The sequence below is a fragment of the Pongo pygmaeus genome, chromosome 6 (genome assembly GCF_028885625.2).
Source record: "Pongo pygmaeus isolate AG05252 chromosome 6, NHGRI_mPonPyg2-v2.0_pri, whole genome shotgun sequence".
NCBI classification, from domain to species: Eukaryota; Metazoa; Chordata; class Mammalia; order Primates; family Hominidae; genus Pongo; species Pongo pygmaeus.
The window spans coordinates 87,125,337-87,153,121 of NC_072379.2; the positions used below are offsets into that span (position 1 = coordinate 87,125,337).

The 27,785-nt window shown below is 36.8% G+C and overlaps 1 protein-coding gene across 7 annotated transcripts in view; it reads right to left on the reverse strand.

The window, feature by feature from the left end:
* The window catches only part of CDK14 (cyclin dependent kinase 14), a 592,881-nt gene that overhangs the window by 390,391 nt on the left and 174,705 nt on the right, over positions 1-27,785 (reverse strand). For all 7 annotated transcript variants that reach the window (XM_054495986.2, XM_063667603.1, XM_054495990.2 and 4 more), the window contains one exon: positions 13,267-13,346. In XM_054495986.2, the coding sequence (XP_054351961.1) occupies positions 13,267-13,346 (80 nt within the window). The remainder of the gene's footprint in view (positions 1-13,266; positions 13,347-27,785) is intronic.

The window sequence follows — 27,785 nt, forward strand, 5'->3', positions numbered from 1 at the left end:
TGTGCCAGGCACTGTTCCAGGCCCTGGTTAGAATATTCAAGGTGAACTCCATACCTACCACTTAATTATTTGTGTGACTTTGCACAAAAAAAATCTTGTTAGACCTCAGCCTCTTGATTAGTAAAATGAAGATGGTAACATCAACCTTCCTCAAGGAATTGAAAATTAAACTAGATATACTCGGATACGACTTGTAAAGTTCTCAATTTAGATACAACAAACACCTGTTATCTAAACTGCACCACCAGGTCACACAACTGCAACATGAATGCCAGACTTCAAACTCACTAATTGAACTCATTGTCTTTCTTATACTCCACCTGCCTCCCCTATCCCCAACCACAGTTACTCATTACTGGTTCCACTATCTACCTAATTACCCCATCCAGAATCCTGGAAGTCGCCCTGACTAACCCCACCTCTATCAAGCTCCATGTCTAGTCAAACACAAAGCCCTACCAAGTGTCCCTCTTAAGTCCCTTCTCCAAATGTATTTATCTCCTATCTATCCCTACTGCTAAAACCTTTTTAGAGGCCCATTATTTTTTTGCCTTAAATACTTATTTGGGTGCCTTTTTGTCTCTCTAACACTTACTGCATAATCTGAACTGAAAATAGGTAAATTCAATAAAAATCTGCATGTTGAAGGTTGAGACTCCCCTGTAACCTCTGTCTCTTACTCAATCCCCACAATGTGGGCAGCAAACTGAAATCTTCCAGGCAGGAGATTAAATAATCCTTTTCTGTAGAAACTGAAGCCTCCTTCCAAGAAACGACCCCCAAATACTGACATCTTAGATACTGCAAGAAAAAAAAAAAAACTGGTTAACTCACCCCATCACAAAACTGCCAACCAACATTCCCTATCCAAGCATGCAGAGCTTCCAAACAGCGTATTAAAGTCTGACTTTTAAATATGAGTTGACAATCAACAAGATCTCCAGGTAGCTGAAGGATGCTTCCAATAAGAAAGAGACCAAACAGACAGACAAGCAGAAATAAATGAAAGAAACAATATAGAAGAAAATTCAAATAACTATATTATTTATTCTCAAAGACATAAGAGATGATAACTCTTCTTGATCTCCTTTTGGGAGATTTCTCTGAGTTCACAATCCAAATGTTCTTCTGAAAGTTTAATACCTGTTAACGTATTTTTATTTTGAAGAAATTTTCATTCTTCCTTGATTGTTTCTATTTTATGGCCTCATGTTCATATTTGATGGATATAATATCCCAAGAAGCCTGTAAGTTGAGTCACATTTTCATCCTCTTTAAGAAATGGAAAATGAGGCACAGCAAGTTTAAGACTTGCTCAAAATCATACCCTTAGATGAGAACGAAGTCCAAACTGGAATCCAGGCAGTCAGGCTTCAGAAACCAGGCCCTGGACCTCTTTCTGGTCGCTAACACTATTTATTAAAATCTACTGTAAGACCAAACACACAGCTTGAAGACCACCAGGATACAACTGAGAAACCCCAGGACAAGGTAATCTCTAAAATCTGATTTAGATTCCTAATTAGCTTATATAGGATTCATGTACTTCCAACAACGATGCTACAAATAGTGTCTTTAAAAACAGTTGCCAATAAAACAGCTGAATTCAGAAATGTCTAGGCTGAGCAAAGAATTTCTGAGTCTTAAAAAAAGTTATTAAGACGCTTGAAGAAACCTAATTTAACCTGTCACCTACTACACAGGGTCAGATGTTGCATTAACATAATGTTGCACTGAAAATTCCGTTTACAATCAACTTGTTAATTTAGAAATCATTACAAGAGGATGAACAATTCCAAACACCGATACTGACAAAACACAAATGGAAACAAATATTTGTCCTTTCTTCCTCTCCCTGCCACAGCCCTCCAGTCTATTAAAGAAGGAGGTTATGTCCCAGGAGACCTTCTTCCCATCTGTGCCCACTCTCTCAACTTAGCTTTCAGGAGCCTGAGTGCAAGAGACTCCAGGTCAGGGAAAACGGAGGGAACAGAGGACCTGAGTTCTCTTTTGGCGGATGCCATCTCTCCACTGGGAAGGTCATAGGGGTAAGAAGTATCTAGGCATCCAGATATTGAAAAGATAATTTCAGTTATAACCAAAGATGATTATATACTTATCATTTAGGTTGTATTTGATCATCAAAGTTACATATTTGGATAAAAAAACGCTCTTACGGGACAGCCCAGGAATCTACTCGAAGATAAAAAAGATGTATCTGGATAAAAAAACATGTCCATATACCTGGAGAAAAGACATATCTGGATAAAAAAAGACTCCAGCAGAACAGCCTGGAACATTTTGTCTTTGTGTAAATGTGTCTGAAATCCCAGTGGCCAACGTATAGAATTGTGGAAGTAGACCTTTATCATTTCACAGCAACTTAGTAGCTTTGGAGGTCTCCATTATATCAGTTCTCCCTGCTTCCAATCCCAGACTAACTACTAATGTCTCAATCATACTCACTAACTTGACAGATGTAATCTATCTCCACACAAGCCACAGTTCATAAGTCATTCAATCATCCACAGAGAATGATATTTTGCTTGAATACAAAAATAAATGAATAACAACAACAAAAGAGCCTATATGGAGAGAAACAAAAATAAATCACGTTGGAGAAAGTTATCTATATTCATTCATTGTCTATTATATGCAAACTTCAGTAATAAGAAAACAAAGAAGAGTGTTATCAAAACCACCATGTAGTATATTTTAATCCTAAGCTTTCAAAGGTGCAATGCAGGTCCCAGTCCATTATGACCTACAAATCTCCCTGTGAAATTGAGAAAAATAAGCACTGGTAGCAGGTTGAATAGTGTCTCCCAGAAATTTATGTCAGCCCAGAACCTCAGAAGGTGACCTTATTTGCAAATGGGGCCTCTGCAGACATAATTAGCTAAGTTAAGATGAAGCCATACTGGATTAGCATGGGCTCTAAATCCAATGACTGATGTCCCCATAAGACGACGAGAAGACACATAGAAAGAGAAGACCATGTGAAGATGGAGGCAGAGATTGAAGTGATGTAATGATAAACCAAAGAACACCAAAGACTGTAGGAAGCCACCAGGACCTAGGAAAAAGCTAGTAAGAATTTCTTCCATATAGCCTCTAAAAGAAGTATGGTCTGGCCAATATCCTGATTTTGGACTTCTACTCTCTAGCACTACAAAAGAATAAGCCAGCAAATTTGTGGTAATTTATCACAGAAACCCTAGAAAAGCAATACAACACCCCAAACATGAAATGCAAGAAATGAAATCTAGACTGGTTAATTATCAATTGAATTATAACTCGATTACACATACAAACTTCACAAGCAATTGTACCATACAGTTACAAGGAAAAATGGTATGGTTAATGAAAAACAACAAAAACAGATAGGCTATAAAATTAAAAAAGAAAAATGTAAGGTAGAGAATCAAATATCAGTCAAACACCAAAATTTTAATGATTCAATTAAAATCAGTCTTATTTTCCATTTTATAACTTTAACAAATTTGTAAAAGTAATATCAATAATTCATATAACATTTATTGTACTATTAGAATATTTTAATTATACAGTACAAATTTTACAATTAAATCTTAAAATTATTCATTTTACAAGCAGGTTAACTAATTCCAAATATTTGAAATAGAAGAAGTTGTTCTTTTTCCTTTATCTCTTTTTCAGTTTATATCTACCTCTGCCTTCCTGGTATCACATTTTGTATTAAAAATCTAAAATGTTTCCATAGAATTCTAATGGAATGAATAATGAAAAAAATACATAAAGAAGGGTGGAGAAAGGAAAAGAGAGAAGGTTGATAAAGCACATGGGAATACTCAGACATGTATTAAAAAGAATGTACCCAAACAAAAAGTTCAATACTACAGAGTTTACCATGAGAGGTCCCCTTTTCCTCTACATGTTTCTACTGTCCGAGTTATATTGTGTTGAATCTATTTGTTCCTTTCCTCTTTTAGACCCTTTCTTCTCCTATGCGGATGTTGCCTTCCTTTCTTTATTGAAAAATGTGTTATCACTTTTATAAATAAATTTTTTCCCGTGTCCCCCTCAAAATCCCTATCTTTTTTGCTAACCTTGACTTAATGGCAATAATACAACCCTCTGTATGAAATGAAAATGCAGCATAAATTCAAAATTTCTATATAAAATCTATAGAGTATAATGTTTAAGTATAGGCTCTGCTGTATGATTGCTCAGGTTCAGCTTTTTTTTTTTTTTTTTTTTTTTTTTTTGAGACGGAGTTTCGCTCTTGTCGCCCAGGCTGGAGTGCAGTGGCGCAATCTTGGCTCACTATAACCTCTGCCTCCCAGGTTCAAGTGATTCTCCTGCCTCAGCCTCCCTAGTAGCTGGGATTACAGGTGCCCGCCACCACACCTGGCTAATTTTTTTGTATTTTTAGTAGACACGGGGTTTTGCCACGTTGAACAGGCTGGTCTCAAACTCCTGACCTCAGGTGATCCGCCTGCCTCCGCCTCCCAAAGTGCTGGGGTTACAGGTGTGAGCCACCGCGCCTGGCCAGGTTCAGCTTTTAGCTCTACCACATGCTAGCGTTAACCTTAGGTGAGTGACTTCTCCATTCCTAACTTTACTAACCTCAAAATAGCAATAACGATAGTACCTACCTTAGAGGGTTTTGTCAGTGTTAAGTGAGACTAGGCTCTGGCTGTGAAAGCACACACCAAATATTGTCTATTGATACTGCTACCATTTTAATTTAAATTTGTTCCCTATTAGAGTATCTAGATTTCTCTTTAAGCATAGTTCTCACCTAAGAAAACCATCACATATTCAAGAATCTATGAAAGGAGACAACTGGTTCGTTCACCTCATGCCTGTCTAAGAAAATCTTAAGACAACAAAAAACGTGGAAGTCTAGAATACAATATCAGAGAGTAAGAACATACACACTTAACACTTAAAAGTTGTTTGAAAGATGGAATATCCTGACATTTTATCCACTCTCTTTCAAACCTCTCCTGTATCTCCCAGCCCTTTATCTGTTCCTCATAAACCAAGATGATGCCATATAATGATTCTAAATTAAAATAGAAAAGCTGACTCTGAGCACTACAACTTAATTTTTCCAAGCTGCCATCGAGGACAGAATGAGTTTCGAAGCGGCTGAACTTGAGTTAATCCATTACACACTCTAGCTCAATGAGAGTAAAATTCAAAGTACATCTTTGGACACAAATCTAGGTTAGATTAGAGTTGCTTCAAATATTTCCACTTGAGGTGTAAATTATGCCTTAAAATCCAAGTTTCTAGGTAAGCCTGTGAGTGGCAAGTAGCCACTTACAAACTACTTTACTGTGCATGATGCTTTCCTATTCTGAAATCTTCCTGCTGTTGATATTTTGTAAATGAGAAATTGATCAAAACAGCAGAAGAGGGGCAAATTCAAATTCAGGCGTTCTGTCTCAGTTGAACACACCATGCTGCTTCCTCATCAATGTAAAACTGAACATATCCCAATGTCTACCACACCGCCCTAAATATTTCAAATTCTACCACCAGATACACAGAGGGGTTACTGTGCCTGGACTTCCAGAAGTATTAATGGGGAAAGGCTAAGCAATGATGATGCCTTTTGCTTCCAGATACAAACAGCAGAAAAATAAGAATATGAAAGGCAGAATGAGAAGGCAAGAAAAAAACAAATACCAAAAACTGACCCAGACTTTAATTTCTCTTCCTTAAAGTCATTTACCTCTACCAAAAAAAAAAGAATCACTCAGAAGTCAGACTTTATTAGAAAGACATTAAAATATTTTATTCAATGGAAAATAAAATGCCATTTTGTGATCCAGGCCTCAACTATTCTTCTATCATTCCCTGATCTCCAGAACACTCCAAATTCTGAGTTTAAAGCTTCCTTGGGAAATCAAAACCACAATGCCAAAGTAGTTCTTAAGAGATGGCATAACCCAACTCCTATTTTTTGCAAGTAGGGTGACATGGTTTGAGTCTGTGCCCTCACCTAAATCTCACATTGAATTGTAATCCCCATTATTGGAGGTGGGGCCTGGTGGGAGGTGACTGGATCTGGGGTTGGTTTATCATGGTTTAACACCATCCCCCTTCGTGTTGTCATATCAATAGTGAGTCCGTGAGTTGTCATGAAATCTAGTTGTTTAAGAGTGTATAGAACCTCCTCCCTCTCTCTATTCCTCCTGCTTCAGCATGTAAGATGTGCCTGCTTCCCCTTTGCCTTATAGGATGATTGAAAGTTTCCTGAGGCCTCTCAAGAAGATGCTGTGCTTCTGGTACAGCCTGCAGAACCATGAGCCAATTAAACCTCTTTTCTTTAGAAATTACTCAGTCTCAGGTATTTCTTTACAGCAGTGCAAGAATGGATTAATACGTAGGGTTACTAAGGCCCAAAGCCATTAAGTGCTGTTATGGGCTGAACTGTGTCCCCCCAAAAAACTCATGTTGAAGTCCTGACCTTTAGTACCTTAGAATAGGACTGTATTTGGAGATAGGGTCTTCAAAAAGGTAATTAAGTTGAAATGATGTCATATGGGTGGGCCCTAAACCAATGTGATTATTGTCCCTGTAAGAAGAGAAAATTTGGATGCAGACAGGTACATAGGAAAAATGATGTGAAGACACAGGGAAAAGATCACCTTCTACAAGTTAAGGAGAGTGGCTAGCACAGATCCTTCCTCATTGCCCTCATTCAGAGGGCCATGACACCTTACTCTCACACTTCCAGCTTCCGAGACTGTAAGACATTAAGTTTCTGTTGTTTAAGCTACCCAGACTGTGGTACTTTGTTTCAGCAGCCCTAGCAAACTAACTGAGGTGGTTTATCTTATACTGTACAGTGATGAAAAACAAAGTCAGGATCAAAACCTACTGATTTGTGTATGTTGATTCAGTAAAGTTGCAGAATACAAAATCAACATACACAAATCAGTAGGTTTTGATTCTGACTTTGTTTTTCATCACTGTACAACATAAGAGAAATCACCTCCAGCTTCCCATGGGAGTTTCTACCTTGCCTTGTAACTGACTCCATTTTCACTCAACATTCTCTTCCACAAAAATGTTATACTTGGTTCAACTTCTTAACGACCATGGTACATATATACTACTTATGCTAAACTCTTGTGAGCTGCACTCCCACATTCCCAACAAGACATTTTCATACAGATGTCTCAAGAGCTCAAAATCCCTAAAACCCAAATTGATTACTCCAAAATGTCAGTAATGACCCTGTTGAAATCTAACAAGGTCTAGGTAGAAGATCCTGCTCCTTAGACAAGTCATCTAACCCCTCTGAGCCTTAATTCCATATTTATAATACAGATTCTATAAACAATATAAATTCTACAAAATAAAAATTTCAAACTCTTTCAAAGGGCTAGCATATGAAGATTACATCGGATAACAGCCTTTTAAACTGTAAAGTCTTAAAAACAATTCTCCATGCAATCACAAACTATTTCTATCTCTGGCCCCATTTTTTCATTCAATCAAACTCAAAACCATTGACATCTCCCTCTCAATCTATAATCAATACTTCACCTAGCTCTGACATCTCTTTCTATAGAATACTATTTTTTGTTACTAACGTCTAATAAACCCATAATTTCAAATCTGCAACACACTGAATGACTGACTTATCAGCTTCCAGTTTCTTCTTTTTCTAATTGATATCCTACCTGTATATCAGATTTTTGTCCCTAATACGCCCAACTCAAAAGTCTTCAGAGGCTCTCTAACCCACAGAACAAGATCCCACCTACACAGCCCTGCATTCTACAACACAACTGCAACTGAGGGCCAGTTCCTAAGCGCATCTCAAGGCTTAAAATGAAATTATGTTGCCAGCCAAAGCCAGGTCTTAGTGTGCTAAGGATTCATTGCATTCCCTGCTTCTCTGTGTTTCCCAGAACCTAACCTTTAATGTGCCTCAGGAGCTTGCCTCACACCCAGCCAGTGTGAATAAGAAGATCATCAACAACTTCAATGTGATCCTACTTGCTTCTTCCCTTGAACCTCCCACTGATGGGCCTGCTTGTCACACTGGATCCTTCATTACCATTATGAACTTTCTTGTCACCTTGGACCAAGACTAGCACCAACAGTAAGTTTAGGTTGATTAATTCTAGTGCACACCCTATATACCAGGAATCCTGCCTGCTGGCCAGTTTCATTTTTCTTCTGGTTCCTTTTTGGCCCAGAATCCTTGTCCCTCTCCTCTCTCATATTCAGGGTCTACTGTATAATTAAATTCAGTAGCACTTTTAACCTTATCTCCCTCCACAGCTTAACAAAAACCTACTGTTTTACCTCAGTCAATCATTTTCAATCCCATCAAACCCAATACCCTCTTTATATAACAAATATTTTACTACTTTTTTGCCTTTACTATTGCGAAACGGAATTCATATATAACAAGACACACACACATAATTTCAAATATTTATATATAAATATAATTTCAAATATATTAATTTATATGTAACTAATACAAAAAATAAATAAAAATTAATTTATAATAAAACAAAGTCTTTAAATATGTAAGCAGACACAACTATACCAGAAAACATTGAAGAGTGGTGCTCACATCTATGTACAGAATCAGCATAAGCACAACCACTACAAATGCAGACTGTGGGATATTGCATTATTGAATTAAATAACACAAGCAGTACTGCCACTAAGGAATTTTTCCAAAATATGAACAAGTTGTAAAGTTTTAAACAAAACACAATACAATTTTCCCAGGATTTACACTGTAGTTGTATTCCTGGATAGTTTGGTATATATTAAATCTGTGCACAGCATATTTTGTTTATATGCAAAATAGTTGGGTTTGGGCTCATAAATATAAACAGATTTTTCACCTTCATGAATGACCAGTAGGACATTAAAAAAAAAGCTTGTGGGACATGAGACAATTGTTGCAGGAAGTCAGGGACCCTGAACAGAGGGACTGGCTGAAGCCATGGCAGAAGAACATAAATTGTGAAGATTTCATGGACATTTATTAGTTCCCCAAATTAATACTTGCATAGTTTCTTACACCTGTCTTTACTGCAGTCTCTGAACATAAATTGTGAAGACTTCATGGACACTTATCACTTCCCCAATCAATACTCTTGTGATTTCCTATGCCTGTCTTTAATCTCTTAATCCTGTCATCTTCATAAGCTGAGGATGAATGTCACCTCAGGACCCTGTGATGATTGTGTTAACTGCACAAATTGTTTCAACAATATTAACTCTGGGCACCTTGAAAAAAGAACAGGATAACAGCGACGTTCAGGGAACAAGGGAGACAACCATTAGGTCTGGCTGCCCGAGAGCCGGATAGAACAGAGCCATATTTCTCTTCTTTCAAAAGCAAATAAGAGAAATATCGCTGAATTATTTTTCTCAGGAAAGAACATCCCTGAGAAAGAGAATGCGTTCCCAAGGGGAGGTCTCTAAAATGGCCGCCTGGGAACATCTGTCTTTTACGGTTGTTGATAAGGGATGAAATAAGCCCTGGTCTCCTGTAGCACTCCCAGGCTTATTAGAATGAGGAAATTCGCGCCTAATAAATTTTGGTCAGACCAGTTGTCTGCTCTCCGACCCTGTCTCCTGATAAGATGTTATCAATGACAATGCGTGCCCGAAACTTCATTAGCAATTTTAATTTCGCCCCAGTCCTGCGATCTCGCCCTGCCTCCATTTGCCTTATAATATCTTATTACCTTGTGAAGCATGTGATCTCTGTGATCCACATCCTATTCGTACACTCCCTCCTCTTTTGAAAATCGCTAATAAAAACTTGCTGCTTTTATGGCTCAGGGGACATCACGGAACCTGCTGACATGTGATGTCTCCCCCGGACACCCAGCTTTAAAATTTCTCTCTTTTGTACTCTTTCCCTTTATTTCTCAGACCAGCTGACACTTAGGAAAAATAGAAAAGGATTCATGTTGAATATTGTGGGCTGGTTTCCCCCGATAGACAATTGTTTATTGTATTAGAGCAGAGATTGATAAACTTTTATTGAAAGGGCCAAATAGCATATACTGTTAAGTTTGGGAGACCATACAGTTTGTCAAAAGTACTCAACTCTGTCTAAGAAAGCAGCCACAGATAATACATAAATGAGTGGGAGTGCTGCGTTCAAATAAAACTTTATTTACCAAAACAGACAGCAGGCCCCAAGCTATAGTTTGCCTCCCTCTGTATTAGAGTTTCTCATGTAAATGCCAAGCTCTTATCCACTAAACATCGGTTGCATTGTTCAATTATTGTGATGACAAAAGCCACTTCTATGGAGCAATAATTACCCATCCCTCCCACCCTATCAATTGAGAACTCCTGATCTTAACTATTCTTCCTGTTCACTGCACTTGGCAAAGGCATTGAGCTTTCTGGTCTCAGCTCCTTTTCTATACCTGTCTGGAACACTTCTCCTCAATCTACTCTTTACTGTCTTTCTATCTTATGCCTAATTCAAGTCTCAGCTAACACTTTACCTCCCATCACTAATGGAAGAATTTCCTTAAAAATCACAATCTTTTAGAAATAATTTCACAATCTTTTAGATTTCACAATCTTTTATAAATAATTTGGCATTAATATGCTACCACATATTATTCTTCAACTTATGATTTATATGTTCTACCTCCCACCTGTAAGGCAGGTTCCTTGAGGGAACAGACTATATCTAATAATCTGTCATATTTATAGGTTCTAACTTAATGATTTTCCTTAAGTCACTTACTATTGTAGAGTGATTACCATGCTAGATGTTGAGGGTACAGCAGTGAACAATCAGACAAGGTCTCTGACCTCACTAAGATCATATACTTACAGAGTGGAAAGAAAATTTCAGATTCCAATAAGAATTATAATGGAAATAAAAATAGGGTGTGATGTGGAGCATAAAGAAGCATAAAATGATGGTCAGCCACTAATTTGGATAAATGGACGAAGAAACCCTCTCTGAAATGGGATGTTTGAATTGGCCCCTAAATCTAAAAAGAGCCAGGGAAGAGCATTCCAGCCATGGGGAAGAACATGTGTAAAATTCCTGAGACAGGAAACTCGGTAGCATGTTTGAAGAAAATCAGTCATATAGGACTTGAAGCAATTTTAAATAAGGGGATTGACGTAAGATGATTTTAGTTTTCAAAAATATTATACGGCTAACAGAGTAGAGAAGGGATAGTAATAAGGCAAGAGACGTGAGGTGTATAATTAAGAAGCTATTACGGAAGTCCAAGGAAGAACGATGGTATCCTGGACTGGGGGTGGCAGTGGAGAGACAGAACGTGGACAGATTTCAGGTATCATTTAGAGAGGTAATCAACAGGGCTTGTTCATGGCTAGATTTGGGTAGAGGAAGCACTGGATGCCGCTATTACTAATACAGGGAGAACATGGTTTCAATTATAGTGGGAGGATCATGAGTTCCATTCAGATGTGTTAAGTCTGAGATGACTGTCATACAATGATTGATTTTTAAAGATTAAACTAGCCTTGTATTCCTGAAATGAATCTCAGTTGGTAGTGATGTATTATCCTTTTTATATACTACTGTATTCAAGAGAAGATGCCAAATAGGCAGGTGGATATATGAAATAGAGATGAAGACAAGGTCTTAGCTAAAGAGATGCATGTGTAGGATATCAACTTAAAGCTGCTCTTTAAACTCACGAAATAAATAATATCACCTAGGACAGAGTGCTTATTAGAAAAAAAAAAAAAAAAAGCCAGGCACAGTGGCTCACGCCTGTAATCCCAGCACTTTGGGAGGCTGAGGTGGGTGGATCACTACTTCAGGAGTTCGAGACCAGCCTGGCCAACACAGTGAAACCCCGTCTCTACTAAAAACACAAAAATTAGCCAGGTGTAGTGGCGCACGCCTGTAAAAACCTCCAGCTATGCAGGAGGTTGAGGCAGGAGAATTGTTTGAACGAGGGAGACAGAGGTTGCAGTGAGCCAAGATTGTGCCATTGCACTCTAGCCTGGGTGACAGAGCAAGATTCTGTCTCAGAAAAAAAAAAAAAAAGAGGCCCTCTCCTGTCCTGAAACTCCCCCTAACTCAGAGAAAGGGTCAGCCTAAGAGAAAAACCTACCTACTTGGAAAATCTTATGTCACAGAAGAGACTGTTTCAACCATGCAATCTGCTAAAAGGCTGGGTAAAATAAGACAGAGAGGTATACATTTGACTTGACAAGAAGCAAGTGACTGATGAACTTTATAAGAACAGTTTCCACTAAAGATAAATGATGGAAACAAAATTAAAATTGAATGAAAAGGAGAATAAGAGGTGAGAGAGTAGAAATAGAAACAAGATTTTCAAAAATGATACATGTAAATCATATCAATAGTTGTGGGAAACAAACCAAAGCAGTGACAGACCACATTTAGTTCATCAATACCTTGATAAATTATTGCAGCAAACCACCAATTTATCTTGTTATGGATGAACAGAATAATAGCTGTGATCCCTTCAATGCAAAAATAAACTGAAGTCTTATGTCAAGATAATCTGCACTTTTAAAAATGTAGTAGAGGTAAACCTACTTATCCTAAAAGTTATTAAACTGAACTGAAAAGTTCCCACTAATTTAAAAAAAGGATATTTTATTCTCTTGGAATACAAAAGCCTTTCTACGCAGGTAACAAAGCAAAGATAGAGCTATTTAATTTAATAAAAAATAAAATCTTATATGTAGCAAATAACTATATTATAAAAGAAATTTTAGAAAATAACAGACTAGAGGAAAATATCACAACATAAATGACCCTAATATACAAAGAATGTCTATGTTATCTTCTTCCAGTCAGAAAAACCAATAAAAGTACAGTAAAGGATAGAAACAAAGGAAGAAAAGAAAGTCAAATGACTAGTAAGATGGCATGACAAATCCCCATTTTTAAAGATTTTTTCTTAAAAATCATCAATACAGAATAATGTTAAACTAATATGTATCTAAGGAACTCTGTAAATGATAGCAGACATACAAAATTCCTCAATTATATAGATAGCTTCACCATTAATGCACAGCATTTTATTCCACATCTGAGCACACAGCAGATAATCTTGTTTGATTTAACATGATTTGACATGACTACAAGAGATACTGATTTTTAAATTTCAGTTTACACATTTTAATGAAAGATACAATCGTGTAATTTTAAAACTCAGCATATTCAGAGGTGTATAACATTAAAATAGCTACGGGGACCACAGAAACACAAAAGCTATATCAACAAGGAAAAGTACCTACCTTCCCTGATAGCTGTGAAAGGTGTCCCTTCTTCTTCCTGCAGCCTGATCACCTTCAGAGCTACCAACTTCCCATTTACCCTATGAGAAATGAAAGATAAGTGAATCCATGAAAATTTGTGCCCATTATAGTTCTAATTGTCTTCCTTATAATTTATATAACTAAATAAATTCACTTTTATGCTAAAAATGTCAGTGACTCAATTATATCACCAAAGCAAGGTTAGTTTTGGCTGGGAATTCTGTATCATCATCATAAATATTCACATTTTAAATATTCATACTTGCATAGGCCAAGATTTAACTGAAGTTTTCTGTGATTCACTGTGTTCCTTCCAGAATGAAACTAGTATTTAACCAAATCACCACACTTGATAATTATTCTCAGATTAATTAAAAATCATGCAATCAAAAATAACTCTGTTCCTTTGTTTCTCCAATAGCTCCCTCTTTGTTCCTTCTGCTGAAATGTCTTCATTTTCAGTCTTTAGCTGAGGTCATTCAATTCCCAAGGACAGAAACTTGATATTCTTCTCTCTCTCAAAAAAAAAAAAAAGGAAAAAATTCCCATTTTTTCCTTTTTTTTTTTCTTTTTTACTACAACCTCCTAAAATTATATTTGGTCTAGTTGTGCTTTATATTACAGTATGTCATCAAAAAAGTTATGAATATTTTACCATTACAAGATTACACAAGACCTATCCAAAGCAGATGGTCCTTCCAGACACATTCTAAATATGTGTTGGCGCCAATTAAAAGTAAGATTGTGCTATGGAGTTAACTTTTTATCCAGTCAATTCTGTCATCAATCAAAGACGTGACTATCTATATTAGTCCCCTCCTTGAGTGTTCTATTTTCTACCTACACTGGGCCTAGAACCATACTTTATTTGGTTTGTTTGTTAATTAAAATAGGAAAAAACAAAAGCACATATATAATCCTCAGTGGATTGGTTCCAGGATCCCCTTTGATACCAAGTCTGAGGATGTGTAAGTCTATTACATAAAATGCTGTAGTGTTTGCATAAAACCTGTGCCCACCACCCATACACTTTAAATCATCTCTAGAGTACTTATAATACCTAATATAACATAAACACTATGTAAATTGTTGTTATACTGTATTTTTCACACATATCATTTTAATTGTTATATTATCTGTCTTTTTTCCCAAATATTTTCAATCCAAAGTTGGTTGAATCCAGATACAGAAACCTCAAATATGGAGAGACAACTGTATTAAAAATGTAAAAGATACAAGATATATAGACTTACATGTATATGTATCACATATATATACACATAAATATACACATATACACAAATACACAAATAGTAGCATACAATACAGAGTATACTCTATATTGTTTACACTTAACAACATATTTTGGTGACATAAATTCAAAGAAAACTGCCTTTTGCTTTAGAAAACCACAGGGTGTTCTTATGTATGAGTATAGCATACTAAATTTAATCCCAGTCCTCTATTGATAGCTATGTAGCTTGTTCCCAAATTTTGCTACTACAATGATGTAATAAATATTCTTGTATGTGTAATTCCATCCTGTAAAAATATGTCTGTAAGTTAAATTCCTAAAAGTGCCATTGCAAGGTCAAAGGTATGTGCATTTCTGCTCTCCATTTTGATGAATATTGGAGAAGCATCCTACATAGAGGATACCAATATAAATATTTGGTATCCTTTCCTATACCAAATAGAGCTCCTCTGCCTCTCCTCCTTCACCTACACTATATGTTCTCAGTGTCTGATTTTGCCAATTTAATAGGTCAAAAATGGTCTCTTGTTGCAATTTAAATGGCTACCAAAAATCTCTAGAGGTTAAAGAACTAGCAAAGGAGAACTTATGTGGGCCGGAGAATCCAGTGCCTGAGTTTGAAAGAATTTGAATGTCTCTTTTTTAAACCTACATCTATTTGGTCTGTTTTCGCTCAAAAAATTGCCATAGACATAAAACCCAAAAGAACAAGGAATTCATCATAGTTGAACCATCCTAGTGGCATTTTTCATTGAACTGATTGTGGAAATACATTATTATTGGTTACAGTAATGGGATAGGGAGACCTGATTATAAGGCTCCACAACGTACCATCTCCTCAAGGTTAGGAGTTGTGTTTCTTTTTCTTTCTGCTTTAGCAGAGAGGACAGGCCTGCTGCTTTTCTGTTCTGCAAACTCTTCTCCTGAGTATATTTTCTTGATTTTTCTAATCCTGTTTGTGCTCTAGGTACCCAGATGCAGGCAAAAAAAATTACTATGCACATGGGGTTCAGCTGGAGACTGCACCTTGTATTCTTCACTTCATCTTTTAGGACTAAGCACTTTGGCGGGGCTTGAGGCTGGGATGCAGTTAGTGCTGATAACTGCATGAATTTTTCTCAGCCCAGTTGAGCTCATCACTGGCTCCCTGAGGAGGCAGTAACTGATTCCAGGAACTGCTTGGAATTTTCCCCTCATTTACAGATATTTTCCCCTCACCCATAAAACACACACAACCTTTTTCCCGCAGAGCTTTCCATTTCTCTTGAGAGCATTAACTTGTATGTATCACGTATTGTGAACTGAGTTCTGGAATATAGGAACCGCATGCTTCTGTAGGTTGTGTACTTAAAGCACATTCTCAGGCATGAAACTATGATTGCCTTGTAACACACTGAAAGGACACCAGCCTTTAATTGAATCAACACTCATTTTTTAAGTGCAACTAAAGATGGATTCCCCCTAAGTAATTTCATTGACTAATTTGTATTATTTTCGTAGTGAAAAAGGTCTTTGAAAATATTTTCTATGATAACTGCATAAAAAAACAAGACCTAGGTTCATGGAATTCATATTCTGAATTCTCCATGAATTGAACCTCCAAGTGTTTGTTTTTAATAAGTTATGATCATCTCAACAGTTCATGACACTGAGATTTTATGTATTACATCATTTCAAACTAAAATCTCCTTAAAATATATACTACACTGTAAGTTCCAGAAATGAAGGGGTCTTTTTCTGTTTTATCAACTGATATGTGCCCAGTATCTAGGACCTTCTTGGCACAGAGTAGATTCTCAAAATATTTCACTGGGTGAATATTAATACTGTTATAATAGTATACTAACATTTTCCTCATCATACCTGCAAAATAAGTCCAGAATAAATTACTAAAAGTATTATTTCCAAAAAATTTCAAAAATACCAACATTTTATAAAGTTTTCAACATCTTCTTTCATGTTAGGTTTAAATGTTTATTTTCTTTTTACAAATAAAAGGTGTGGTCTCTTTGTGTTTACTGCATCTACATATAGAAAAGTTTTATTTCCTTTAAGTTTTTTATATTCCTTAAGAATTTGTAGAATGCTTTGTTAATTAACCTTTTTGCACCCAGCAGACATGTTTCAAAACACTCACTAACCTTTAATAATCTGAGCACAGACCACTAATCAGCATCTCCCTTTTCTACGACTGCTTCATCGGTTTCTCATTAAGAATCATATTGATTATCAAATTGCTCTTTAACCTAAGAGTCATTGTGACTTTCTCCTTTCTTAATTACTTTTTATCTACATATCTCAACACTCAACAACTACTGAGTCTCTCAGTTTTAAAGCCTAGTAAAAATGTTAAGTCACTGGGTCCACTTTTAGAAAAGATAGCTGTGGAAAAGATAACATTAGGAAATTTTTTAATAGTCTACCTTTTGTTCATGTATATTTTAAACCTTTTTTTTTTTTTTTGAGACAGGGTCTCACTCTGTTGTCCAGGCTGAAGTGCAGTGGCACGATCACGGCTCACTGCAGCCCCCAGCCTCCATCTCCTGTGCTCAAGAGATTCTCCTACCTCAGCCTCCAGAGTAGCTGAGACTACAGAGCCATGCCATCACGTCAGGCTAATTTAAAAAAAAAAAATTTAGATAAAAGGTCTCACTATGTTGCCCAGGATAGTCTTGAACTCCTGGGCTCAAGTGATCCTCTTGCCTCACCCTCCTAAAGTGCTGGGATTACAGGTGTGAACCACTGTACCCAGCCTTATTTTAAACTTTAATATGACCTGAAATATTTGACAGTCTAAGTTACTAACTCATTTACAAAATGGAAATTTTTAAAGATATCAAAAAGATACATTACTGTATGAAAAACAAAATGAATACTGTGTCTTCTAATTATCTTGTGGATTTAACCTATTTTATGAAAACTTAAAACATATAATTCAAACGTTGATTTAAATAACTTGAAATAATCACAAAATTCAAATTGAATCAATAAATTAGAGCTGTTTACAGAAAAACATTGAAGATCCCTCTTCAACAAGTCTTATTAATTAAATCAAAGGCTAACGAATAGAAGGCAATCAGGGCTTGATTGCCAGTGGAGACGTTAATTCAGGTAAATAAAAAGGGCTCTAAATTGTGCTAATATTACTACAGAACGTTCTATTGCAGTTACTGCCAAATTTGCCTGTAGTTGCTTTAAGCTGTACACAGAGCCATTTTATTTCAGAGATTCTTTATGCTTATTCTCTTATTTTTCCAAAAACTGTCATTCCCAGCTTAGCCCAAAGGAGCCGTGACTCATTGCTTTAGTCTGCCCATCAGGCCGTACGAACTCCAAAGTGCTGTACCAGGAAGAACTGCACTGGGCAGGAGTGGGGAGAATATCTCCATGCACAGGACATGGGGATACTGGGTAGCCAGGTAGAGCCAGGCTGAAAGGGGATCCAACTTTCAAACTGTTTCTAAGCACAAAGCACAAATCCAAATCTGTCAATTTCAGAAACTTTGTCCACACATCTGTGTGCCCTAAATTTGTAAATATAAAATTTTCTTGTGGGAGTAAAGCAAGGTCTAGAAGTTTTCTTTTTTTTTTTTTTTTGAGATGGAGTCTCGCTCAGTCGCCCAGGCTGGAGTGCAGTGGCGTGATCTCGGTTCACTGTAAGCTCCACCTCCCAGGTTCACACCATTCTCCTGCCTCAGCCTCCCGAGTAGCTGGGACTATAGGCGCCCGCCACCACGCCCAGCTAATTTTTTTGTATTTTTAGTAGAGATGGGGTTTCACCGTGTTAGCCAGGATGATCTCCATCTCCTGACCTCATGATCTGCCTGTCTTGGCCTCCCATAGTGCTGGGAGAAGTTATCAATAAATAAAACAGCCTATTTATTTTTTCACCTATTCATTTGTCCATTTAATGTTTTGCAAAAACAATAAAGGAAAACTCCCCACTTAGCTCAAAGTACATTTTCCAGTTTCAAAAGATGATGCTTAAAGAGAACTTCCTTATGGAAAAAAATTCTCAAAGGAAAGCCTAAAGGTCGACCATTCCATTAGTTACTTCAAATTAATAGAATATCTTAGCACACACAAAAAAATTACAAATATTATCTGTGTCATCTTTGAAAACAGTGTCCATGTGCTAACTAACACCTAGAAGAAATTATGTCTAGAGGATATGAAGGAAATTAAAGCAATATACCCAAAATAAATTTAATATACTCTGGGAAATTTAATATATTCTTCTTCTCTCTTCCATCATGATTTTGTCTCAAGAGAAACTGCAAAGGAAAATAATACCAAGTACAGACATATACAATGCTCTTGTTTCCTTGCAGTATTGGCCTAGAGGCAATAGAAGGAAATGTAGATACTTTGGAGGGAGTGACAGTAGAATGCTGGAGTAGGGCAAGGACAGTATTTTCGGAAGAATTTACAGATTTTTGGCAAAGTTATTAAAATATTTTTAAAGTTATACTAATAGTGTTTCATTTATTAATTCCCTCTTTATATGTTAGTTAAAATGCTCACTATACTGTATTACATACATATTTCAAAAATTAAACTTAACTAAATATTCATGACATTGTTACTGTCATCTAAATTCAATTCTTATTCAGGTGTGAATAAGAAGTCATCTCAACACTGTTTAATGTTTACTCTTCAGGAATATCCTAAAAGTGCTAACTACTATACTTTATTCTAGAAAAATAAATTAGAATTTCAAGGTAAACTGTCAGTAATCACACCTTGTCATAATCTATATCAAAGTAATACAGAGAGAAGTGGAAGAAGACTAAAACTAGTTTGTCTTAAATTCGTTTCTTTTTCAAAAACTTATGGATACATAATAGTTGTACATATTTACAGGGTACATATGATATTGATATAAACATACAATGTGTAATGATCAAATTATGATAATTGAGGCATCCACCACCTCAACCATTTATCATTTCTTTCTGTTGGGAACTTTTCAAATCCACTCCTCCAGCTATTTTGAAATATGCAATAAATTATTGTTAACTATAGTCATCCTATTGTGCTACTAAACGGTCTTATTCCTTCTATGTAACTATATTTTTGTGCCTATTAATCAACCCCTCTTTATCCTCCATCTCTCCACTACCCTTGCCAACCTCTAGTAACCATCATTCTACTCTACCTCCATGAGAACAATTTTTTAGTTCCCATATATCAGTGAAAACATGTGCTATTTGTCTTAGTGCTTGGCTTATTTACGAACTTAATGTCCTCCAGTTCCACCCACGTTGCCAGTGACAATATTTAATTATTTTTTATGGCTGAATAATATTCTATTGTGTATTATCTATCACATCTTCCTCATCCACTGATGGACACTTGTAAGCTGATTCCATACCTTGACTATTGTGAACAGTGCTGCAATAAACATGGGGGTGCAGGTATCTCTTCCACATATTGATTTCCTTTCCTTTGGATAGATACACCCAGGAGTGGGACTGCTGGATGATATGGTAGTTCTAGTTTTTTGAGGCTCCTCCACACTGTTCTCTATAGCGGCTGTACTAATTTACATTCCCACCAATAGCATACAAGCGTTCCCCTTTCTCCATATCCTCATCGCTATTTGTTATTGCCTGTCTTTCAGATAAAAGCCATTTTAACTGAGGTGGGATGATATCTCAGTATGGTTTTGATTTGTATTTCTCAGATTTTTAATGATGTTGAGCATTTTTTCATACACCTGCTGAACATGCGTATCTCCTCTTTTGAGAAATGTCTATTCAAATGTTTTGCCCATTTTTTAATTGATCTTTAGGGGTTTGGGGGGATTTTTGTTTTTGCTATTTGTTTGAGTTCCTTATGTATTCTGGTTATTAATCCCTTGTCTGTTGAACAGTTTGCAAGTATTTTCTCTCATTCTGTAGGCTGTGTCTTCGCTTTGTTGATTGTTTGCTTGTAGAAGCTTACTACTAAAAGAAAACATTGGGAAATGCTTCAGACCATTAGTTGGGCAAATAGTTCTTTAGTAAAACCTCAAAAGTACAACCAACCAAAGCAAAAATGGACACATTAATTTCTTTTTGAATAAAATCCAAAGATTAATAAAACAATAGTATAATGGCTATTTATTAGGATGTGACTAACAATGCAAAAAGATTGAATGAAATGAGGAAAGGGCATATTCAATCAACAATTATTACCTATAAAAAGAACTGATTGCTACTAAAGCATGATTAATCATTATCAATGCTTTATCTAATATACAAACTCATAATACTTAGAAACATAATATTAGAGTGGCATATAATGTTCATAGGAAAAAATTAAATTATGTACATTTCAGCAATTTTAAATCACCCAAATTTGCACCTTTCTAAAAATAAAATCTGTCAACAAAGGATTTTAGGGTCTTATCATCTTACAATTAAAAGTAACCTCAGTAATCATCCAGGCTCCCAAGGAGACAAAAAGATCCTCACTGGCTTGATGGTCTATCCTTGTACTCTCACTGCTTGGATCAAAGTAGTCCCTAAAACATTTTCATGGAACCCCAACTCCTCTATAAAAATTCAAATTATTTAGTTCTTCCTTATGTTGAGACAAAAATGCTTCCTGTGAGTTTTACTCTCTGATTCAAGATCTGAATCCACAAAGACTAAACTAGGTCTTCTTCTATAAGACAGCCTTGCACTTAATGAAATTTTAATATCCCACCCCTTATTCAATAAATATTAACTGAGAGACTGTGAGTCTGTGTGTGGGGTAAAGGATAAACAATACAGACAAGTCCCCCCATTTAAGGAGCCAATAGTTTAGCCAAGGAAACAGACACAGAACATCTAAGTACAAAAATGACTGAGGCATGTCAAAGAGATTCCAGAGGCTCCCATTTGTCAAATTAGACAATTTGTGCATTAGTAAAATAATACCTGCAATTTAAAGATATAAAGTATGTTTAAATTTGTAAGTTTTAAAATGAAACAAAAAACCTAATTGGTCATTTTGGAGGGTATTACAGAATCATTTCATTACTTTAAAACCTTCTAAATACAGAATATATCAAACATTTTCCTTCCCTTTCATACTCTTTCATATACACTGTACCTCAGTATAATTAAATATTGTAGTTGTTTTGAGGAAGTTTCTCTATAGATGCACTGCATGTAACAAATGAAGACGGAAAGACAGATTTGAATATCACCATTTTGCTAACCATAATCACTTAGTAGATTATCAACAGTTAGACTCTGACCAAGTCTAAATCTAACTACTTATTTAAAGGGCATAAGGGAACAAGTTAAATAACACCATTAGGAAACAATAAGGAAAATCCAGACTTCTAAAGCTCTATAGGAGAAATTAATCTGTTTCTTCAACAAATCAACTTCAAGGGGAAAAAAGCCATGGTAGGGGTAACCCATGGACTAAAAGATTGACATGTAACTGCAATTCATTGCAATGTATAGACTCAATTTTTCTGGATTCAAACAAAGTGTATTTTAACACTGTATAGTTGATATTAACGAACCATTTAATTTTTTACATGTTATCATATAGTATTGTAGTGTGTTTTAAAACACAATGCTTATCTTTCAAAAAATAAATCTAATATAAAGTAATATAAGGCCTGGGGTTTCTTTCAAAATAATTGCAGGGAATGAATATAGATGAAATATGATCAGTCATGAGTTGCCCATGTTTGAAGATGGGTGATGGCTTCATGGAAGTTTATGACTATACTCTCTACTAGTTATTTTCTATAATAAGTTCTTTTTTAAAGAATACAATATGCATTGGTATAAGTGTGATAAGGGAAAATCGCAGCACGCTATATAAGAGAAATAGGAGGGCTGGGGCAGGAAGATAACTTCTGACCAGGGGTTTGAGACATGCCTGGGCAACACAGCAAAACTCCTCTCTACAAAAATTTAAAAAATAGTTGAGCATGGTGGCCATGCCTGTAGTCCCAGCTACTTAGGATGCTGAGGTGGGGGAACCACTAGAGCCCAAGAGTTCAAGGTTATAGCGAGCTATGATTGTACCACACAATTCAGCCTAGGCAACACAGCATGCACATCTTTTTATATTTTTTTTCTTTTTTTGAGACGGAGTCTCATCCTGTTGCCCAGGCTGGAGTACAATGGCGCAATCTCGGCTCACTGCAACCTCTGCCTCCCGGGTTCAAGCAATTCTCCTGCCTCAGCCTCCCGAGTAACTGAGATTACAGGTATGCACCACCACGCCCAGCTAATTTTTTGTATCTGTAGTAGAGACGGGGTTTCACCATGTTGGCCAGGCTGGTCTCGAACACGTGAACTCACCGTGATCCACCCCTCGGCCTACCAAAGTGCTGGGATTACAGACGTGAGCCACCACGCCCAGCTGCCCATTTCTTAAAAAAGAGAAAAGAAGAGAGAAAGAAAAGAAAGAGAGAAAAGAGAGAGGAGAGAGAAAGGAAGGAAGGAAGGAAGGAAGGAAGGAAGGGAGGTCAATTTTTACATTCTACATGAAAGGATTAAGCTGAAAAAAGGAAGATAAAAGAATAAACCAAGAACATTCCAGGCAGATGGAACAACCTGCACAAAAGCTCAGAGGGTGGGAACGTGATGTGTTAAACAAAAATGAAGAAGAGAAGGAGGAAGGGAAAGAAAAAATGGGGGGAAGAAGGATAGAGCTAGTGAGGTGTGGGTGGAAGAGCTAGTGAGAAGGACAGGAGCCAGATCACCAAGGGCCTTCTGGGCTGCATAAAGGACTGATACAAAAAACAATGAAAGATCTTAAGAAGGGTAACAGCATGATTAACTTCTGTGTCTGCAGCTCACTCACTATGGTGTGGAGAATTCCTGCAGGAGCACACAGTGGGAGCCGGAAGGGCAGTCAGAAAGCTGTTGTGGGGTTCTGGGTGAAACTTGGTGGCTATTCTTACCAGGGTACTGGTAAGAGCAATGGGAAAAAAGGAAAATGGTATTTTGAAGACAGAACAACCAGGCTGTCAGGATAAACTGAATTGGGATAGGGAAATTATAAAGGATGACTCCATTACTTCCTGATTTTAGCATCTAAGTGGATGGAGGTATCATTTACTGAAATGAGTGAAATTAAAGGATGAAAAATTTAGACAAAAAGTATCAAGAGTTCTGTTTGGGAAGAAGATCTTAGTCTGGGAACATCCAACTGGAGACATAAAGGAAGCATTGGTATTTATGAGTCTGGATCTCAGTAGAAAAATCTAGGCCAGACATATAAATTTATGAGTTACTTGGGGGACTGCAAGAGACAGCCAGTTTTCTGTTAAAGCAGAAGTAAACACTCAGAGAAGAGGTAGAGAATATGTAGGAATTTCCTGATCAGAGAATGATGTTCTATATCTAGAACACATGGAAAGAGCCTAAAGGATAGAGGAAAGGGACAGTGTGGGGCACACATTAAGAAACATGATACTTGCAAATGGTTAAAAACAAAAGGGAAGAAGAATATGAGGGTGCAGTCTGAGGCATAGTGGATGATCAGGGAGTTTTTTTACTTTGGGTAGTGCCTGGGATATGACACAGTGATGTGAGGCAGAGAGGATTCCATCCTGGCAGTCTCTTGGAAGCAGTGGAAAAGGGGCTACTGTTTTGGCTGCTGCTCAGCACAGCTGCCCCTGTGTGCACTAGGCAAAGCCTGGAGAGGGATGGGCTGAGCTTTTGCAGCTGCACAGATGACTAGGTACAGGTCCTCAACCTTGGCTACATATCAGAATCACCAGAGGAGATTTGAAACAACAATGCCTAGCTCCGCCCCTGATTTAACTGGTGTGGGGTAGAGTCCTAGCATCTGTATTTGTAAAAACACCCGCAGTGATTCTAATGTGCAACCAGGACTGAAAATCATTGTGTTAAACCTTCAGGTTCCAACACCAGCTTCTCACTGCCTCTCTTCCTTTGCCTGGTCTCTCCAAAACTGAAGTCTCCTTTTTATTATAAACATTCAAAAGTTTTTCAACTATTTTGAGTGTCCTCATAGTTGAAAGCTCAGTGGTAAACAAATGAGCCAAGTCCTTACCACGTAAAAGAAATACTGCAACAGCACCTTACTGGAAAACTTACTACTCTTAGGTATAGCTGAATAGCCTGTTTTAGATCCACCACCAGCAACAGCACATCATCCAACTGCCTATAATCCTCTTATCTACCAGAACATAACTGGGAACATTTAGCAACATTTTAAAAATAAGCAGATATATAATAGCTGCACTGTTCTGCAAGTCTACTAGCTTAAAAATCTGATCCAAACAAGGAATTAAGGTTATTTAAGTATGACTTTTTTTTTTTTTTTTTTTTTTTACTAACTTCTTGTCACTATTTTGCTTTCTAATTGTTGAGAAGAAACCATTGGAACAGTATTTTCATTAGAGAAGGGGGAACAAGAAGAGTGTGCAAGGGGAATGTCACACCATTTCCTTCAGTTCTGGTTCATAGATTTATCGTCTTCTGTAAAGGTCTGGACATCTCAAGACTGCTAACGCCTCTCCAATTTTTCATAGATCCTCAAAGATCATGGACAGTGATGAAACAATTTCAACTCCAAATTTCTTTAAAATTCTGTGAAACAGTCATCTCAAGTCTTCAATCAGAACTCCAAAGAGAACCAAAGTACTATCAAATGTCATAAGACATTTGTTAATTTAATTCACATCTACATTTGTTCTGCACTTTCATGCCTGAAACTAACTCTCCCTGGAAGCAATGATATCAGGGGTGAGTGTTTGCACTTCTTCTGTGACCTTTCTACCCCCATGAACCCTGTGTGTGTGAACTTTAAAGCCGAGCTCACACTCGGTTTCTAATTCTTCCACTTTTCTCATTGAGATGACTTGTGCTTATCTGCTTTGATGTTTGATTGTTCGGTTTTGAGAGACTTTAATCATCCATTTTAATACATTAACCTTCTGGAGTTTTAGGGCTATGGGTTGTATACTTCTCAGGATCTTGAAGAGAAATACTTCCTAGATGCAAGGAATTGTTCCAGGTGGAGCAAGAAGTAACATGCATACAGCCCTTGAGGAGATTACCAGCTAACAGAGAAGACAGAAAGTACCAAGCAACCAAAATGCATGATGAAAGAAGGAAAAATTCTAAACAAAAGTAAGGCAAAGTTATCAAGGACCAGGAATGAATGGAAGAACTCCAAACACTTTATCAAAAGAAGGCAAAGCACAGGAAAAATCCCCAAGTCATCCACAGAGGTAAAAAGTAGTTGTTTGCACATACTCTTGAAATTACTAGAGAAGGGCCGTGTTTGATGAGATGGGATAGTTTCATAAAAAATAAGTAAATGTAGTTCCTTATGAGTTTTTCAGATTGATTTTTCACACATACTGAGATTTGAAACCTACTATGTTAATTAGTTCTATAAGTTTTTATACATAAACATAACACCCACATGTACCATATAATGCCACACATACCATATACTACCCACATACACTGAAAACCGTGAAGAAAGGAATTCTGTGAAGGCAAACAAACACCAAATAACAAAAATTAAGAAGAAGGAAGAAAAGGGGAAGGAGGAAGCCAGGTAGGAGGAGGGTGGGGGGAGAAAGAGGAGGAGGAAGAGGAGGAGAAGAAGGAAAAGGAGAAGAGGAGGAGGAGAGAGGGGGAGGGGGAGGAGGGGGGGAGGGGAGGGGAGGGGGAGGTATTTTCATTTTTCTCTGGTCCTACTTTCAAGCACACTTGTCTGGAGAAACACATTACTAAGGTCTTTGAAAAACCTGTATTTTACGTTTCTAGAGAAATCAAATTTTCTCCTTCTGAGGTCAAGTTACCATTTCAAATAGATTTTTATCTGTAGTAGCTTTTTTTCCCACAGAAACTGTTTTAGAAAAGCAGAAAAGAAATGGATATACTTCTTGATATTATCACTTTTCCTCAGTCTTTGATTACTTATTACACTCTTGCTAATTCTTACATACTACATCTCATACTGTATCTAAAAATCAAAGTCAAATCCATTCATTCCTAATTTTCTGTTTTAAAAGCCATATACAGCATCACGAGAATGAATCATTGCATGAGCTAGGATTAAAGAAAAACAGACAAATCTGATGCTCAACTTTACAGCATTTCAAGCCTCCTGGTCCAAAGATGTGTTTAAAGCATTCTGTTCCTGTTTCTTGAGCAGAGTCATAAATGCCCCGCCTTTCTCTAACAGAGGCATACACATCCAGGATCACAAAAGAAAAGTCAAGTTTCCACTCTCATGAAAAAAGCATCTCCAAAGCAGTGAAATGAGATGCACAAAAAAATCACATCACTGATTCACCACCATGAGGCTCTGAGGAGTCCACAAGTACTACTAATTGCCAAATAGTATTAACTAGAGATTTTGCATGTCGCATTCAAAAATAGTTATATGAAATTAACTGAAGCTTAGAACAGCAGGAGAAACAATTAAAACAGCCCTCGAGAGTCATTAAGGCAGGGGTATTCAGAGTTCAGACTCTTCTCCACCCATTCTAATAGAGACCAAAACACACATACACATCCCTCAAGTTTAAGTTATAACCACAATTTTAAGCTAGTATTTTCTTTTTCTGGTTGCCTGCAAAGGCCCTTGGAGAACAAATAAAGAAAATTTCACAGTAGCCTGGTGAAAGTAATAGAGAGATATTAAGACAAGAGGATTATTAGTGATTTTTATTTTCCCCAATAAAAATGTATTACTTTCATACTTATAGGAAATGTTACCGTTGAATATATTCAAAATGAAATTAAAAATAATATCAAGAAAAGCCAATATTATTTACTTTAAGCCTTTTATGACAAAAAAGGATTAGAGAACAATGTTATATGACATCACTGATTACCTGAATCTAAAGGTCTGTTCTCCTAAAAATAAGGGTGTCACTTAAAATGGACTGTCTTATAGGCAAGACCATTATCAAGTTAAAAAGCTATTCAATTAAATATAAAGTTGAAAAAGAACTACCTACACATGTTGAAGATCAGGTTTTATATTACTTCATATATAACTGAAGAGCTAAATAGATTTTAAAAAGAAAAAAATTCTAAGAGTTATATATAACTGGTATAAGAAAGACCTATGCTGGCCGGGCATAGTGGCACACACCTGTAATCCCAGCACTTTGGGAGGCCAAGGCAGGCAGATCACTTGAGGTCAGGAGTTCATGACCAGCCTGGCTAACATGGTGAAACCCCATCTCTACTAAAAGCACAAAAATTAGTCAGGCGTGGTGGTAAGCGCCTGTAATTCCAGCTAC